General features: G+C 45.1%; 1 protein-coding gene across 1 annotated transcript in view; it reads left to right on the top strand.

Annotated features, from left to right (window-relative positions):
* LOC138566772 (cytochrome P450 2G1-like) overlaps positions 1 to 16,320 on the top strand; it is a 747,200-nt gene extending 730,880 nt beyond the window's left edge. Inside the window, exon 9 of the mRNA XM_069644419.1 lies at positions 15,607 to 16,320. Coding sequence (XP_069500520.1) covers positions 15,607 to 15,791 — 185 coding nt within the window. The 3' untranslated portion in view covers positions 15,792 to 16,320. The remainder of the gene's footprint in view (positions 1 to 15,606) is intronic.
* The last annotated feature ends 2,046 nt before the right edge of the window (positions 16,321 to 18,366 follow it).

Genomic DNA, 18,366 nt, shown 5'->3' with positions numbered 1-18,366 from the left:
CTGATCCTTTGTTTTTTGTCATGTACTGCGTGCAGCATGTCCATTGTCTGTCTGCTTAGCGCCCTTAAGCTTCCCGGGTCAGTGGCAGCGCTCTACCAATCTTAAAATAAATAGAATTTTGAGGGTTTCCTATGGGAGTCCTACTCCCTTAACTATAGGACAGTAACCGCCACCCTACAATATATAATATATATATATATATATATATATATATATATATATATATACATATATATATATATGGCCACGGTAGTGGCCATGTAGTTATGGTTGAGTTGGTGTTTCCATAGGAAGAGCACTTTTTGGGCGGCTTATAACTTCGCTCTCCCTGGACGAATCCTTACCATACTTTGCAAAAAAAGTATTTGGGTCACTCTGAATTTTTTTGCAAAGTTTGGTGAGGATTCGTCCAGGCAGGGCAAAGTTATAGGGGGGGTCCCAAAACTTTTTTTTTCCCATAGACATAATGGGAAAAAACTTTGCGCACGGCCACAGGCCAAACCGCTGGATGGATTTACACCAAGCGGGGGCTTGGTCCGGAAAGCGTGCTTTTGAAAATTTGGTGTAAATCCGTCCAGTAGTTTTTTATAAAATGACCAAAACGTAAGGCAAATAAATTAGTGATACTGTGTTCGCTTCGCGGACGGACTTCCCTGTTCGCTCCGCGGACAGCACCCCGATTGGCACATGGCCTTGCGTCATGTCCGCAGACATGCGACGTGTTCGCTGATTGGACGGTGAGGGGCGTGGAGCGCGTCAGATTTTCTGTGGTGGCCGCCATCTTGTATTCGCCGTCGACCACGTACAGCGCAGTGAAACGTGGATAAAAAATTGTATTTAGTGCCGTGTGTTGGTGTGTAAGAGTGTTTGGGGAGGGTGGGGGAGTATGAGATAGGTTCAATGTTTTGTTTTTATATGTGCTAGACGTTTTTGTTGCGTTCGATTTGTCCGCGGAGAACATGGCTGTTCTGACATTTTGTAAATAAACTAAATGGTGGGGTGTTTAGAGGACAGAGTATGTGTCATTTTTGTTTGCAAGGAAGATAAAAATGAGCTATGAACACTCGCGGTGTACTTAATTGTTCGTAAATACACAAACTGGGGGTGTCCTCAGGACGCTGTCCGTATTGTAATCTGTCTAGTTGAATGTGTTCTAAGAACACTTGCAGTGTCCCGAAATGGTTGCAACTACACAAAATGGGGGTGTTCTAAGAACGTTGTTTGTATTGTTCGTTGTCAGGGTGAAAGTGTTTTAAGACCACTCCTTTTGTCCGCTAATAGTACAATTTCCTTTGGGCGTCAACCGACTTTTTGTCCACTAAAGAAACGATAAATCCGGCTGGTGTGCGCCGACATTATGTGATAATCCTATTGACCTGGCTGACTTGCTTTTGCGACACTAAATCATATCTCCCGCCCCTAAGCCTGATATTATCAAAGCATTCATATTCCCCGCCTCTCTCCGTGGCATTACAGGGTGCGTCATCAAACGGGCCCAGTCCTCTGCAGTCCTAAGTGACTTTACACAGAACCCAGAAGACAACACATATTATGTCACAACACAGAGAGCCACAATTCGGAATATGAAACAGTGATTTAAAAGCAAACAGCAAGATTGTAAATTTTGTAAAGTACATTTATTTGACATCAAATGTTTAGAGAATATTCAACAATTTGCATTTGTCTTTGTTGTCGATCCGCAAAAGTTCATGTTGAGGCACGCGATGTTCCTTTGCGTTACAGAGGGTGTTAGATCAGCTCACAACTCAGTGCGCCACAATTCGGAATATGAAACTGTGGTTTAAAAGTAAACAGCAGGATTGTACATTTGGTAAAGTACATTTATTTCACATGAAATGTTTAGTGAATATTCAGCGATTTGCTATTGTTTCTGCTGTCAATCAGAAAAAGTTTATTTTGAGCCACGCGTTGTTCCTTTGCGGTAGATAGGTTGTTGGTTTATGATAAAAGCAGTAAATGGTCGCTCTGATAATCGGAAAGTTGCTCCAACAACGAGCGATTAGACTACCCTATTGGTTGGTATGTTGTTTGTAGCCGCTAGTACTGCATAAGGGCATATTGGTCTTTGGCGATTGTCCCATAAAATGGTGAGGGTCATGAAGTTGCATATTTGGACCTGCACCTGGCGGTTGAAGACCCCATCTGCTGGAGTCTGTAAATCGTGACATAGGCAAAATGGGGCCACATACCTGTTTTAAAAAACATAAATTAGTCTCACCAGCCGATCTTCATTAAAAATCATCATTTTATTTATTAGGGTGTGAAACTATTTGCTATCGAAGATAGTGTAACGGAGTATGTTGATAATAAAATAATAATATTTTCCCATTCATATAGCGCTAAGAACCATGAGGTATCTAAGCGGTGCTTATTATTAACCACGGTGTGTGGTGCTTATTTATCGAGCACAGAAGGATGAAAGGCTGAGTTTGGCCTTGCCGGGATTCGAACTTGCGTTAGCAAGCTGTGCATGGATGTCAAAGCGAGCGTTGTACTCGCTGTGCCACTTGACAGGCTACAGTGAAGTGGCACAGCGAGTAGAGTGTTGACCGCCTATAGACCGGTTAAATTATTTCTATTAACCCACCCTGTGTCGTCTGCCTTTTTCAGAGCCCTCTAAACGACAGGTGATCAATTCGGCGGTGATAGTGCACGGTAGAAAACATTATGCCACTTTCAACAAACAAGTTCAACTTGAGCGGTCTTTAATGCTACGCTATTGTAATTATATTTGGTATAAAATAATCTAAAGGGTTACTTTTAGTACAATTGCAATTTCCATTGTCTACGAGTAGTGCAGTCCCAAAATACGACTCCGCGTGTGCGAATGATCTTTCGCATAGTGATATAATATGTAAACGTGGTTGCATTTCAGAAATTTCATCCTTATCTTCTCTTACGTTTTAGCAACACTCCTTCAAGAGAAGTCTTTCATCACAATCTGTCTGTCAAGGTCAAAACACAATACAACCTTATAGTCCGCTTCGTGAGCCTCTCCGAGGCCCGAGAAAAAAATGGAAGCAGCTGACCTTAACTGTGAACAAGCATAAATTCTTACTTTGCAACATTCTGTGTAAAGCCATCTGTGAGAAGTTGTTTTTTGTACGGCGTGTTTGTATATTGTTTGCGTGATATTAAAAAAAGTTTGTTTAAGGGACGTTATAGTTCTAAGTACAGCCGAAAGACCCCTGAAAATCGCAAGTTATGGTAAGCTATGAAAAATAACTCATGCCACCACCGTGCACTGCTAAGACTAACACCCAGGACATCAAAGATGACATCGCAAATGTCATTGATGAAATCACTGATGACATCACATGTGTATGTACTTTTCATGTAATTTGTGTACTAGGGATTTTTATTATAATGTTGCGAAAAAAGTGTCAAGGATATTGCAATAAATATCATACCGTTATTAGTGCTTTGAAGGATGCATTGATATAAATAACATTGTATTATGGGATTCTATCTAGTATACTGAGCTACTAATGGAGAAACATAGCATTGTGTGCAGAGTACAAGATGAAAGTATAATATTTGTAATGTTAATATGTTGAATAATGAAATGATAATTGTCCTGAAATGTTCAAAAATTCACAAAATGGGGCTGTCCTGAGGACGTTATTCGTATTGTGTGATTGCTTAGCTGTATGCAATGAGGGAATGGCACAGAGAGTAAAGTGTACGCCGTCTGCGGACACCGCGGCTGTTCGTGGACAGGGCGTGCTACATCCGGGTTTTTCCAGGAAATCCAACATGGAAAGAAGACTGTACGGATCAGCCAATCAGATGTCGAGGTTGTGGATTTGTGTTGAAAGAGACTGGCCCTCATTACGACCCTGGCGGAAAGCAACTGACCTGACCGCCATAGCGTAAATAGCGTTTCTGCCATTGCACGACGGAGTAAAGTGCGGCTAATTCTGACCCATCGGGCACGAGCACTACGCCATGGCGGAAGTGCAAAGTCCGCGATGGCGGAAATGTCCCCAAAACGCCCCTCACCGCCGTCGTACGGCGACCTAGGTGCAATTCCGCCACCCATCATAGCGGTCACCGTAATGAGCGGCAATCGGAAAATACGGTGACCGTAAATATACGGAAACAGAAGCAAAAACATGGTCCCGGAACGGGAAACAGCACGCCGTACACCTATAAAATCAGAATTTCCACACAACCATTAAAAATACTACCCTGAGACACATCCCAACCCGTCATCCACCCTAGTGAAAACAATAACAATGGGAAAAGTAGCGAAAAAAGCGTGCAACCGCAAGCGGCAGGTCCACTTCTCCCGTGAGGAACTCACGGTGCTCACAGAGACCCTCCAGGAGAATGCTGCCGTCGTCTTCTCGACGCAAATGACCAGGACGGCACTTGCGAACAAGAAGGCCATATGGGCGCTGGTGGCACAGCGGGTAAGTGCGGTGGGGACCGCACCCCGCAACCCACAGCAATGCAGAAAGCGATGGGACGACTTGCGGATACGCGTACGGAGCATACTATCCGCCAACCGTAACATTGCCAGAGCTACCGGGGGAGGATCGGAATCACCCCTCAAGTTGACCCCCTGGGAAGAAATCTGTGCCTCCACCATTGGAATGGAGACCATAGAGGGAGTCGGAGGGATGGAGAAAGGAGTGCAGACATCCGAAGAATCAGGTAGGTGTCCCAAATAAAACAATGCTAAATCCACAATGTCCAATCATGTGAAGTACCATGTGTCCACATAGTGCAACAGAAACACATGTCCAGGAGAACGTCCACATACATTGGCCTGATAGCGCACATTAAAAGTCAAATTAAATAAATAAATGATTAAAATTCCTAAAAACACCCTCTACACGTGCAGCAGGCACCCCCTAACTGCAGGCTGCAAAACAACTGCATCCTCAATCCACACAAAAATGAAACCACCTCCAAGGCCCTGACCCAAATCACCCTCAGGTACCACCCCAATGCATGTGATACATTGCCATTCCAATTTCCACAGACCCATTAATAACGCTCGCCCTCCTTTACTCCACCACAGGGTCCGATTCAAACGACGAGCTCCAGGACACCCCTACCAGCACACCTGCAAAGAGGGCCAAGACCAACGGCCAAAGAACCTCCACCTCAGCTGCACGGATCAAGACACGGCAGCAGCACAAATCAAGTGGCAGCACACAGGAGGGGACTTCAACAGGCACCCCAGCAGCCAGCATGCCCACAACAGCACCACCACAGGCCCCCCCAATGGATGCCACAGAAGGCACTGCTTCTGGTGGCAGCAGCACCATAGGTGACACTGCATTAATGGCAGCATGCTCCGACACAGAAAACGGTGATGTCGATGTAGGATCCATCCATGACCTGTCTCAATCCCCCTGTTTGTTTCATCCCGTACACCATGAGGATACCACGCAGGGGCACCCACAAGACGACGACTGGCCATCCCCCACAAGCCCTGTGTCAAGGCAACATGAGGTGATCAGCCCCTCTGTGACACCACCGCAAATGGCCATGGCCCAGCAGAGGCAACAGTCCCTCGACCAGGTGATCGTGCAACAGCAGCAACTGGCCACGCTCCTCAAGGACCATGCTGATGAATGTGGGGGTACTAAGGCAGCCATAGAAACATGTACTGAGACACTAAGGGCACAAATGGAGAGAAGCACCGAGAGCCTGAGAGTACAAATGGAGAGAAGCACCGAGAGCCTGAGAGTACAAATGGAGAGAAGCACCGAGAGCCTGAGGGGGGAACTGCATGCGACGTCCAAAGACGTATGTGCTGAACTTGCCGCTGTGCGCCGTGTGCTCACTGAGCTCTCACAAACCCTTAGGGACATGCATGGACGTGAGCAGGCAGAGACATCATCCATTGCAAGTTCCGTCCAGGGCAGCCCCCAACGTAGATCTGGGAGGAACCTGCGCTCCACAGGCAGGGGTGCCCCTGATACCCGGACAGGGGGCTTGCAATAGCGTCTGCCCACTGACAATGAGCATCTTTGGACACTGGTGTTCGGGGGGGAGGTAGGAGGGTGGAGGGGGTGTGTTGGGCTTACTTGGGTGGCGGGTCGATGGGGTGTGTAACATAATTTCACATATGCTATAAACATTTCACAATCATCCAATGAGATGTGTGGACATTGATCTTTGTGTACGAGGCCATTATAGGCGTACAGTCCATATTGTGCATGTTCCAGACACACACAGTGCCACAAGTCCCGTGTCCATGTATCAGCCACCAGGCGTGAGTGCTAGAAGCATGAATCTATGATAATCTGACGAATTTCACGGCCCTCCTGTGCCTCACGGACTCCTTGAGGTGCTGCCACATCCCCACCCTCATCATGACCATATTCAGGTGCTTGCAGTTCTGCGTCAGGGGGCATGGGCACATTTCTACGTACGCACATGTTGTGTAGCATGACACATGCCATGACCATCTTTGCAACCTTCTCATGGCGGTACAGGAGTGCCCCGCCAGACCTGCTGAGGCAGCGGAAACGACCCTTCAGTAGGCCGAATGCCTGTTCTATGACTACACGGGTACGTGAGTGGGCATGGTTGTAGTCCTCCTCATGCTGGTTCTGTGGGTTCCGGAGTGGTGTAAGGAGCCATCTCTTCAGTGGATACCCGGCATCACCTGTATGTGGACAATAAAGGATGTTTGTGGAATGACATTGCTACGTACGCACCCCCCCTTCCTGCCAGGTCATTGCCGCATCACATACCCCACATTATCATGCATGAAATGAGACTCACCGAGTAGCCAGGATCTGTTCCCTGCGTGTCGCTCCATGTAGCGTGGTATTGTAGAGTTCCGCAAGACCATAGAATCATGGGTTGATCCAGGAAATTGGGCACAACAATGTGTAATGATCCTGTTGGAGTCACACACCATTTGTACATTAAGAGAATGATATTGTTTTCGGTTGCGGTACTGGGCCTCCATGGCATGTGGGACAACCAATTCCACATGGGTGCAGTCGATGGCACCAATGCAACCCGGTATGCCGCCAAGTGCATGGAATCCCACTTTTGTGTTCGTAATTTCCTGCTCCGAGCGTGATAGAGAGATGTAGTCATCTGCGTGCTTCAGGAGGGCATCGAGCACTTGCAATAGTGTCCGTGACAACAGTGGCTGTGAAATGCCATGCAACTGTCCGACTGTGTGCTGGTAGGTGCCTGTGGCCAGGAAGTGGAGTACAGACACCACCTTCAGTAGGGGTGGGATGGCGGTTGGGCTATCTATCATGCTGACAAGGTCAGCGTGTGTCATGTCCACAATGGCGGTTATGGTGTCCCGGTCCAAACGGTAGAGGGTGTGGATCTGTTCATCAGTGAGGTTGAACGGATGTGCTCGGAGGCGTGGGATTGCGGGCTGCCTGCGTGGTGGTAGTGGCTGTGCTGGTGGGCCTTGCTGGCCCTGCCTTGCCCTCCTCCTCCTCCTGCGTCTCCTCTGTGCGGCCGGTTGTTGTAGTAGTTGGTGTTCGTCTTCTTCTTGAAGTTGGAGTACTTGCAGTGCTATCAGGTCCCCCAGGGCCAACATCGCTAGTCCTGCCGGTAGCATTTTGGAGTGGGTGTGGTTGTGGGAGGGGGTTGGGTGTGCAATTTATGTGTTTTCAAGCTTTATAGCCTCCACCTGTGGTGATTCATTCCACCTGTGCAAGCTGCAATCCCCTTTGGGCGAGCACGTCCTGCACACAACGCTGCAATTCGACGCATGGCATCTTGCTATTACAATCATGTATTTCATCCCGATGGCAGTGAGATATTGGTTCATATGTTCATTCTGCTATGGTCCCATTGTTTCACATACTATCTTTGCAGTCGCGAACAAACCTGTGAAGGGTCAGTGGAATGTAGTACTCGATTAACGGTGGACCCTCATGCAGCACTGTACCGCGGTTCACCGACGGGCGGGGCGTCCCATTTGTGAGTGAAGCCAGTTGCCATTTTCACACACTGCCGCACTACATGGATGGATTTGTGATTTCAAGCGGTCACAGATGCCTTTTCGACGTGATGTTGCAAATGAGGAATTCGAAGGACAGCGCTTTCGGTTTCCAGCTAGCGGCGAGGAGACGCCCACAGGTCTGACTGCAGATATAAAGTTCTATTGTTTAATGTCCTTGGGACAGGGGCCATGGCGAGAATGCAATGATTGATATGAATAGTATGGGATGCGCAATAGCGTAGTGGACGATAAGGCAGGACGTTCCCAAATATATGTTACTTCACAGCACTAGAATTCCGGGCTGGAGCACAGAGGATTTTGCAGACTGCATTACGCACAGACTCAATGGAAATTTCACATGTTATGTGAGTAAATAATCAGGCGTTTTCATACAGGGATGAGGGAATGATGTATGGATGCATGGACAGATGATTTAATAGAGAGTTTGCCATGTACATGGCTTTTTGGAATCTATCCACTTCCCCTGCGCTATGTGATGCAGGGCTGCCATAGTGGGACCATCGTCTATCTGCCCTTGTTGAACCCTCCCTGTCTCGACGCGCCTTCAAACACTTGTGCTATTCACGTTACTAATCCCATCTAATGGATTCTGTTTTAACAGACGCATGCACACAAACACTCGTTTGTAATAGTGTTTTCACCTCGATTTATATAGTTATGATTCGCAAGTGATTTTTGGGTGGGAATAATCCTTTTGAGTGGGCTAGCATGCATATGGCTGTGGATTTAGTGTGATCATTGAAGTGAGTAATTCAAATGAAGTTCTGATGCCCATACTATTCTTTTTCATTTCATTTGGGTGACAGGTATCTCCTCCCCTTTTGCCGCTGCCATCTGTATGCCACTCCTGCAGATGGCTTTTACTCCCGACACCTGCTGCTTCGTGTTAATCAGTGGAGCACCATTACGATCTTATGGGACGATCGCCAATGGCCCACATGCCCTTACGCAGTACTAGTGGCTAGGAGCAACATATCGACCTTTCAGCTGGACTAGTGCCTACCTAATGGGACGGCCCTGCGGTTCTAGGCGCTTCCATGTTGGCTTTTTGAACGTGAATGTAGCCCCTGTGTACCATGAAGGAACAGGGCTTCACACAAGAAGAAGCTGGTCATTTATTGCGGATGCAGCCCACAATAATGAAATATATTTTGGAGTTCATGACCTAATAGCTGTATGGGCCTGGTGATTTTGTTGTGCATTAAATTTTGATTATGATATTGACCGTGTAGCGTTATTCTTTGCAAGTAATGTAGCATATTCCTATTTGTGGAGCGATGTATTGTGAGAAGATCTGCTTTGGGTTCCGGCTTCTGAGTATAGTTGCGTGGTACTGTACTGGGCGCGTTTGCCTACGAAGCCCAGTAAGGTCAGGGATAGGGGCTGCCATTATGACTGTTTTAATGATGTCATGCTCATGGGCGGGGGATTAGCTTTTGTGTAACAGATGCCGGTCAGCCAGGTGGATTGGTGGAATGATGTGATTATCAGAATATGGCTGGTCACAGGTGCCTGTGTTTGCGTGCGTTTCTTGGAGGGAGACTGAGGTCATGTCCATTGGAATAGCTTCTGTATTCGTGCCATCTGTGCCCTGCAGCTCCCATTGGCCCCTCTTGAGATGAGCCTGGCTGCTCAGTCACTCTGCCAACTTGTGTGGTACATGCTTATGCTGATGGTTGGTTTGTTTACTGGCAGGAGTACAGGGCTGGTGCAGTCTCACTCAGGATACTGCTTTGAATGTTGCCTTACACTGGTGTCAAGCGATGGGGGGCCTGTTTTTGTTTGTCTCAGTTTTCAGTTCATGTTGCTGTACTTGAACCTTCACATGCCTGTGCTGCATCAGTACGGCAATGGTGCCATGGCAAATATGGATGGCCACTCACAAGGCACTTGGAGCCCCTACATTCATTTGTTCGTTGGCATGCATGGGTGACTTGTACATTTCACTGGTTGCATTGTGTGACTTCATTCAACCTACGAGGAGTTGTGCAATGTGGCCAGGGAGTGGTGTACAGGCACTCAGTAGGGCCTTTTACGGTTGGTTCGCGATGCCGTACTTCTCACCATGGCGGAATGGTACTTTCCGCCATGCTTGATGGCGTTAGGTACATGTCCGCTAGGGTCAGAATTCGCGTACCGTTGCGCCATGGTGGTAATTACGGTTTCGCATGGCGCGAGTGCGCGTACTTGGTGCAGTTAGCGTTGGCGTTCACTACGGTGTCGCTAATGGCATCGTACTTTACGGTGACGGGTCATAATCGCACCGAGCGCTATTCGATGGCGGTATTGCATTTCCGCCATCGTTTTTCGATTTCCGCCAGGGTCGTACTGTGTGTAGTGAAGATGGCAGAAGTAGAGAAAGTCAGGGTGTTGGGGTGTATGGTTTACAACAGTACGCTCAATGCAGGCATGTTGCAAAGAACTTTGATGTGAAAGGAGTGGAGGTGGTGTGGAGCACTGTGCCTGATTGCCATGTAGAGGGAATTGTACAAGTTTGTGAGGATATGGCCACGATGAACAGCATGTGGTAGTTTTGCACTATGGTGCTTTCCATTTGGGCAACGTCAGTGCCCCTACTTTGTTGGCTGATTTGGAACGCTTGGTTCAAGCCGTAATGAAGATCCTTCCAAATGCGAAAGTAATCTTTTCTGGATTTCTACCTAGGGCAATATGGGACAATAGTTCAGTTTTTTGTCCTCGGCAAAACATTGCTAGGTGTGTCATCAACCGAGGCATGTGTGCCTTCATGCTTAGAGCTGGTATGTTCTTCTGTAATAATGAGAATATTGATGCCAGTAATGCTGTTAATTTTAAAGAAGATGGCATTTCTTTATCTTTTACGGGAAATGCCTTTCTATTGTGGAATGTAAGGGTTGCTTTGGAGAAGGTTATGTGAAGATTTTAGGAGTCAAGTAAGAAAAAAAACAAGAAAAAAAATACAAAATAACAGGTGTCTGTCAAGCATCTGTAAAAAAAACTTTAAAAAACGGCTCTTTTCAGAGCCAACTTCAAAGGGGAAATGGGGCACACTATTTAAATTTACATTCACCAAGCTCAGATTTTCGATATGTCCGCGGACATGGCGGTAGTCCGTGGACATGAAAATCACTACGAGGGGTTAGTATGTTCTATGTTACATGTATATGAAGTCACGGATATTATGGTTAAGTTGTGCTACTAAAAACCTATGAAATTCAGTGAAAACACTTTGTTAAAGGGATGTTATAGTTAAATTGCGCTACTAAAGACCTATGAAATTCAGTAAAACAACTTTGTTAAAGGGACGTTATGGTTAAGTTGCGCTACTAAAAACCTATGAAATTCAGTGAAAAAACTTTGTTAAAGGGACATTATTGTTCAAAATAAAACGAAAAACCCCTGAAATTCGGCAGTTATGGTAACATAAGCAACCATAAGTTGCGCCACCGTGCACTGCTAACACTAACACCCAGGACATCAAAGATGACATCACAAATGTCATTGATGACATCACTGATGACATCACATGGTTGGCTCTCCCTTTTTATCCTTTACTGACATATCGAAGCCACATAGTTTTCTTCAGTAACAGTCAGGAAGTAAAAATTGAAAAGGTACTATATTTGTAGACTTAGGGTCAAGTCACATCATATAAAACATATACATAGCAGAAGACACAGGCTTGAAAGAGAGCAATCCTTTCTGTGCATGAAGATAATCATTAGGGTTATCAGCACTTTCTCATAGTTTTATTTTTATTACTCTACCTTCCCTGTATATGCTAATATTTGTATACATTATACTCACTCTCCTTTCCTTTGGGTGCAGTCACATCATGTGATACACATACATATGGTAAGTAGCAGCTTGGAAACAGAGCAATAGTTTCTCTGCATAAAGACAATCAGTTAGGTTATGCACTCTTTCTGCTACTACTTCTGCTTTTTTGTTTACTTCACTGTCCCTGTATATACTCATATTTGTATGTGTTGTTGTCTCTTTGTGTTTTGTCTGTAATAATTATGTATTAAGTGGGTTTTATTATCTACTTATTACATGTTTCACAGTACGCAAACTCTAATAAGAAAGCAGTTATCATTTCAGTATTCAACATGGCAAGATTATGAATATGGCACCTTCATCATGTATGCTGCACACACTGCCTATGTTTCTGCATGAGTAGCTTAGTATACTGGATAGAACTTCATAATAGAATGCTATTTATATCAATGCATTGCTTAATGCACTAATTAGCTCATGATATTTATCCCAATGATCCTTGACAGTTTTTGGTCAGCATTATAAGAATCCCTTGTACAGAGTTTTTATGAAAAGTAAATGCACATGTGATGTCATCAGTGATGTCATCAATGAAATTTGTGATGTCATCTTTGATGTCCTGGGTGTTAGTGTTAGCAGTGCACGGTGGCACGAGTTATGGTTGCTTATGTTACCATAACTGCCGAATTTCAGGGGTTGTTTGGTTTTACTTTGATCCATAACGTCCCTTTAACAAAGTTTTTTCACTGAATATATATATATATATAAACAAAAGAACAAGAGGGGTGGCAAGTGCTCTACTCTGGGTCCCAGCTGCAGTGAGCTCAAACAGTCCAGAGATGTTCTCCTCCTAGCGAGCTTTCATGCCTCAGCAGTCTTCGGGGAGCCTGAATGCAGGAGTGCAGGGTTGAATCCCTCTGGTATGTACCAGGCAGTGGCAGCAGGGAACTCTGGTAACTGTAGTGTAGAGCCAGCCAGGATCCAACTCTCCCTCATTTTCAATGTTAGCCCTCAGTGGGGAATGGGAGGAAGTTACCATCAGTATGGCACTCCAAAGTTAGGCAAGAGTAGCCTAGGTGCAGCCCCTCTGGCGCTTGAGTCTCCAGGTAGATGTGCAAACAAAAAGAACAAGAGGGGTGGCAGGGGCACTACTCTGGGTCCCAGCTGCAGTGAGCTCAAACAATCCAAGGATGTTCTCCTCCTAGCGTGCTTTCATGCCTCAGCAATCTTCAGGGAGGCTGAATTAATGCAGGTGTACAGGGTTGAATCCCTCTGGTATGTACCAGGCAGTGGCAGCAGGGAACTCTGATAACAGTAATGTAGAGCCATTCAGGATCTAACTCTCCCCCATTTTCAATGTTAGCCCCCAGTGGGGAGGAGGTGGGAGTTACCATCAGTATAGCACTCCAAAGTTAGGCAAGAGTAGCTCAGGTGCAGCCCCTCTGGAGCCCCAGTCTCCAGGTAGATGCGCAAACAAAAAGAACAAGAGGGGGCGCTTCTATGGGTCCCAGCTGCAGTGAGCTCAAACAGTCCAAAGATGTTCTCCTCCTAGCGTTCTTTCATGCCTCAGCAATCTTTAGGGAGGCTAATTGAATGCAGGTGTGCGGGGTTGAATCCCTCTGGTATGTACTAGGCAGTGGCAGCAGGGAATTCTTGTAACAGTAGTGTCGAGCTAGCTAGGATCCAACTCTCCCCCATTTTCAATATAAGCCCTCAGTGGGGAGGGGGTTACCATCAGTATGACACTCCAAAGTTAGGCAAGAGTAACCTAGGTACAGCCCCTCTGGAGCTTCAGTCTCCAGGAAGATGGGCAAACAAAAAGAACAAGAGGGGTGGCAGGGGCACTACTCTGGGTCCCAGCTGCAGTGAGCTCAAACAATCCAAGGATGTTCTCATAGCGTGCTTTCATGCCTCAGCAATCTTCAGGGAGGCTGAATTAATGCAGGTGTACAGGGTTGAATCCCTCTGGTATGCACTAGGCAGTGGCAGGAGGGAATTCTGGTAACTGTAGTGTAGAGCTAGCTAGGATCCAACTCTCCCCCATTTTCAATATTAGCCCTCAGTGGGGAGGGGGGTTTACCATCAGTATGGCATTCCAAAGTTAGGCAAGAGTAGCCAGGTGCAGCCACTCTGGAGCCCCAGTCTCCAGGTAGATGTGCAAACAAAAAGAACAAGGTGTGTGGAAGTGCGCTACTCTGGGTCCCAGTAGCAGTGAGCTCAAACAGTTTATAGATGTTCTCCTCCTACCGCGCTTTCATGCCTCAGCAATCTTCAGGGAGGCTGATTGAATGCACGTGTGCAGGGTTGAATCCCTCTGGTATGTACCAGGCAGTGGCAGCAGGGAATTCTGGTAACTGTAGTGTAGAGCCAGCCAGGATCCACCTCTCCTCCTCTTCCCCATTTTCAATGTTTTTTTTTTTTTCTTCAAGGAGACGACTTTAGTTAAAGTGCAGTTAAGGTGACATAACATAATGCAACACAAACCTCAACACTCATCGCATTGGGTAATCAGGACCAGCTTAACTAACGCATTCCTGTTGATCTCCCTCATAATGCAATACCCCCCATAATGCCATTTTGGATGGTATTATGAATCCCTTCTCTTATAATACATAAGCGCTCTTGCGCTTTGCAACAGGAACATGCTGAGTTAAGCCGGTCCTGGGTTTTCCAATGCACTGAATTTCAAGGGTTTTATTGTGTTATGTTTATTGACCTTAACTGCACTTTAACTAAAGTTTTATCCTTGAATTTCAAGGGTTTTGTTATACCGTAGGGGTTGGTAGAGGGAGGGAGAGGGAGAGACTGGAGAAGGCTTCTCAGGTGAACACGGGAAAACATGGAGTGGAGCCGCTTCTTCAGGATACCTCCCAGTGCAAATAGCATTACTGCAGCTTGGTCCGATGCCATTAGCGCCGGATAACAGATTGCGGTACCACAGTAAATCCTTATTTATTTTGAATCCATAGGACTTCATAGAGCATTTTTGTTGTTATTACAGCAGGGCCAATTGTGCTGTGGTAATTGTGCTAAAAATGGGCAGAAAATTGGTGCATTCACCGTCAGTTCAGAGCTGGAGGTGAGTGCTCTGACTTTCCCCCAAACTCGCATTTTAACCACTCCGCCCAACTCGTGATGAGATTCAAAAGTGTCTCATTGGCTTGCTTGACATCGAAAAGTGGTTCTTTAAAATCATCTTTATAGTTCAATAGACCTTTCTTTTCTGTTGGTCTTTAAATCAAATGAAGTCTTCTTAAAGCGTTGGAGGGACTATGCTGCTCCGGCATGTAAACTTCATTTACTTGGCCCAGTGCATAGGCTTCAGCCATTTCACTTTGAAATGAATATCAACTGATCCTCACTCCCAGGTTGAGTGAATGCTCCGCCATGTTGGCATTGTATTGCCATACTGGAAAAGGAGACTCCTCTTGAGTTTAGCCACACTGTGGCACGCAATTCCTATGCAGTTAAATGTATTTCTTATTACAGGAGTTTAATGCGTCAATAATGGGGGAAATAATTATATGTGAAACACATACTGACATGTATTGTCAGCACACTGTTTAGTTTCTGAGATTCCTTCTGTAAATTACACATATGATACATCAATTTATTTGAAGGCACCAATTCCTGACCGGGCTTCTAGACTGTGCCCCTCTTTTGGGTGTGCTTTTAAAAAGGAGAGTTGGGGATTAAAGCTGACGGCAAATGGGCATTTCCTTGTTTGCAGTCTTCATCAAAGGTCGAGGTGCACGATATTAGGTGTCTGGGTATGGCAAGAATACAAATTGGTGCACCTTTCTTTGACGTTAACCATTGTTGTTCAAAAATATTTATTAGTTGTTCTTTGCCCATTTTCTTAGGGAAACGGATTTGTGTTGGAGAAGGTTTAGCCCGCATGGAGCTGTTCCTGTTCTTTTCCACCATCCTTCAGAACTTCAACGTGAAACCGCTCGTTGATCCGGAGTCCATTGACCTCAGGCCAGCAATCAGTGGCCTGGGCAACATACCACCTGCATACCAGCTGTGTCTATCTCCCCGTTCATGAAAGTGTGAACGCACAGGGGCTTCGCACATACAAACGTATTTTGCTGTCAATCAATTGCTTGCTTGTGTTAGTGAGTATGATTTGTTGTGCCCATCACTGACATTTATTATATTGAAATTGGTACCTGTAAATGTAACTACAGGTATAGTTAAAGACTTGCTTAATCCTTGGTGACATTTTTCTTATGTCTTATTTTTTTATATTTCAATTAGTATTTTTCACAGTATGAAGGTGAGATAGTTCCACCATGCCCAATGCATACTCTGCTTCCAATTGTAAAATAAAGTTTTTGTTTCTAGTAAACAAAAGGTATATGTATATTAATTAGAATTATTATTTTTTTGCTCCTGGTTTCATATTCATATCTTCATTGATCCAAGTTTTTCCTTTTTCAGCTGATAGTTGCTGTTGTATTGCTTATTTGTTTATCACCAATACATGTTGATGTCAGGCAATGCTAATAAAACACAGTTCATATAACATTGACAATATCCTCATAAACAATTAAATCACTACATAATGAAACCTGTTTCCTTGTATGTGATTTTTTGTGTTATCTGGATTATTTAGTGAATGCAACTGTAGCTTCAAGAAGCAGTGAGGTGCGGAACAATGAGGCGATGCTGTACCAAGGAACAATATTAGGTGATGAAAAGATAGGTAAAAGAATGGGAAGTAACTTATCTGAGGTTGACTAAGATTGTGGGAACATCTTGGGGCACCAGGATAGCTCATGGGCAAAGCATTTGTCTTGGAAGTAAGCCAACTCATAGCAACACAGGTTTGAATCCCGGTCTATTAAGCACATTATAAATGAACAATTGCAATTATGACATCAATGATTATCTCGATTTGGTGAGATCAAGCTTTGGTGTATTCTAGTAGGAAGAGTATCGCTTTTATCTTGTCTGGAGGCATCCCTTGAACAGATGGGTCTTAATATTGTTTCCTAAGCAGAGAAAGTTTGAAGCAAGCTTGATGTTGATGGGGGCAGGGATGGGCTGACCGTGTAGACCAAGAACACATGTATCCTGGTCGACTTCTGCGCATGTGGTGTTAGTTTTTGTGGTTACTACGGGTATTTCTGTGTCTGCTGGAGCTAGTTTCTCCGTTATATAGATCAGGGAAACTAATTATCGCCACTGGAGTCCGATTTGGGTGATCATCTCCATTGTATGCACTTGTGTGAAGGGGGCACTGAGGACTTAATAATACCCATGCCACTGTGACTGTATGAAGTATGCTGGTGACCCTTGCTAGTAGGACAGCAATATCCAATCATCCATCAAATGTGATGAGCCCTGTCCTCTAATGGCAGTTGTTGCAATAGCTTTTTCATTGTTATCCCCCTGCTCATCAGCAACAATACATATTGAAAGAGGACTATTGACTGACTAATAAAGAAACCAAAACGAAAACCATTTTGGAAATGAGTTTTGACATACTCTGGAACACCCTACCGCTCAACATCAAAACTGTCAAATCCTTCCAAATCTTCAGGAAGTAGGTCATCAGATGGCTCTTAAACAAAGAATAGCGCCATTAACACCAGTCCCTGTGCGGTAACTGGTTCAGGTACTATACTTATACTGAAAATTGTATATTATGCGTATTGTATATGCTCTGTATATTGATAACTGTATATATATGTATATTCTATAAACATGTACGAAGTATGCAACACAAAGATACTTCGCAACGCTGTAACCAAATCCTTATGCACCCGTCTACCCCTGGGTTTGGAGCACCATACAAATAAAGTAAATACCAAATACCAAAATACTTCAATAACTGAACTCCTCTCTAAAATGGCCGCCTGGGTGTTAATACCTTGCGGGCTAAGACTAACACAGACCATGTGACCACCGCCACATGACTGCTATAGTCACGGATGAAATAAATGGATACTGGTAACCAGGGCTGCGTCTCTTTTTCGAATACACATCCGGTGTGCAGTGAAAGGCAGGGGGCAAGGAATGCGTTAACCAGGAGGTAAAATCCCGGTACACTTCATGTCATGATGCAGGAATAGCAATTTTATAGCAATTTCGATGACACTCAGAGTCCATAGCCTCTGGGATCGCAATCCCTGTGCTCTGTGATTTGTCTTTGAACTAATAGGCCCAATAAGCCGATGAGGCAAATAATACTCCAGAGACCACGACTCTGATGTGGATGGCATTTTAGCGGCCCCCACATTACACTACGTATGGGCCAACAACAGGCCATATGTGAGGTGAGTGGCTGGTCACTTTTGAAGTTTTTCCAAGTGTTTTCAGTGACACTGAATTTGGTATGCAGATGCATGCTTTGGATTGAATAGAACTAGATTAATGTAAAGAGTGGGTCAGAAGTCATGTGCAGTCTGACCATTTCTAAGTTGAGGACACACATACCCTCCCTCACCCCACTTTGCCATCTCGTTTGGCATCACAGATTTCAGACAACATTGATGAAACTGAAAAGAGTCAGACTGATCCAGTCATTGTAAAATGGATGCTAATTACAGACTTAACATCTTTGAAAACAAAACCAGGTTGGTGCATTTCTTTGAGCCTTTACTTCTGTGAATGCG

Source organism: Ambystoma mexicanum, chromosome 2p, assembly GCF_040938575.1.
Source record: "Ambystoma mexicanum isolate Mex_15411 chromosome 2p, UKY_AmexF1_1, whole genome shotgun sequence".
Classification (NCBI taxonomy): Eukaryota; Metazoa; Chordata; class Amphibia; order Caudata; family Ambystomatidae; genus Ambystoma; species Ambystoma mexicanum.
This window is presented reverse-complemented; position numbering and strand designations above follow the sequence as displayed.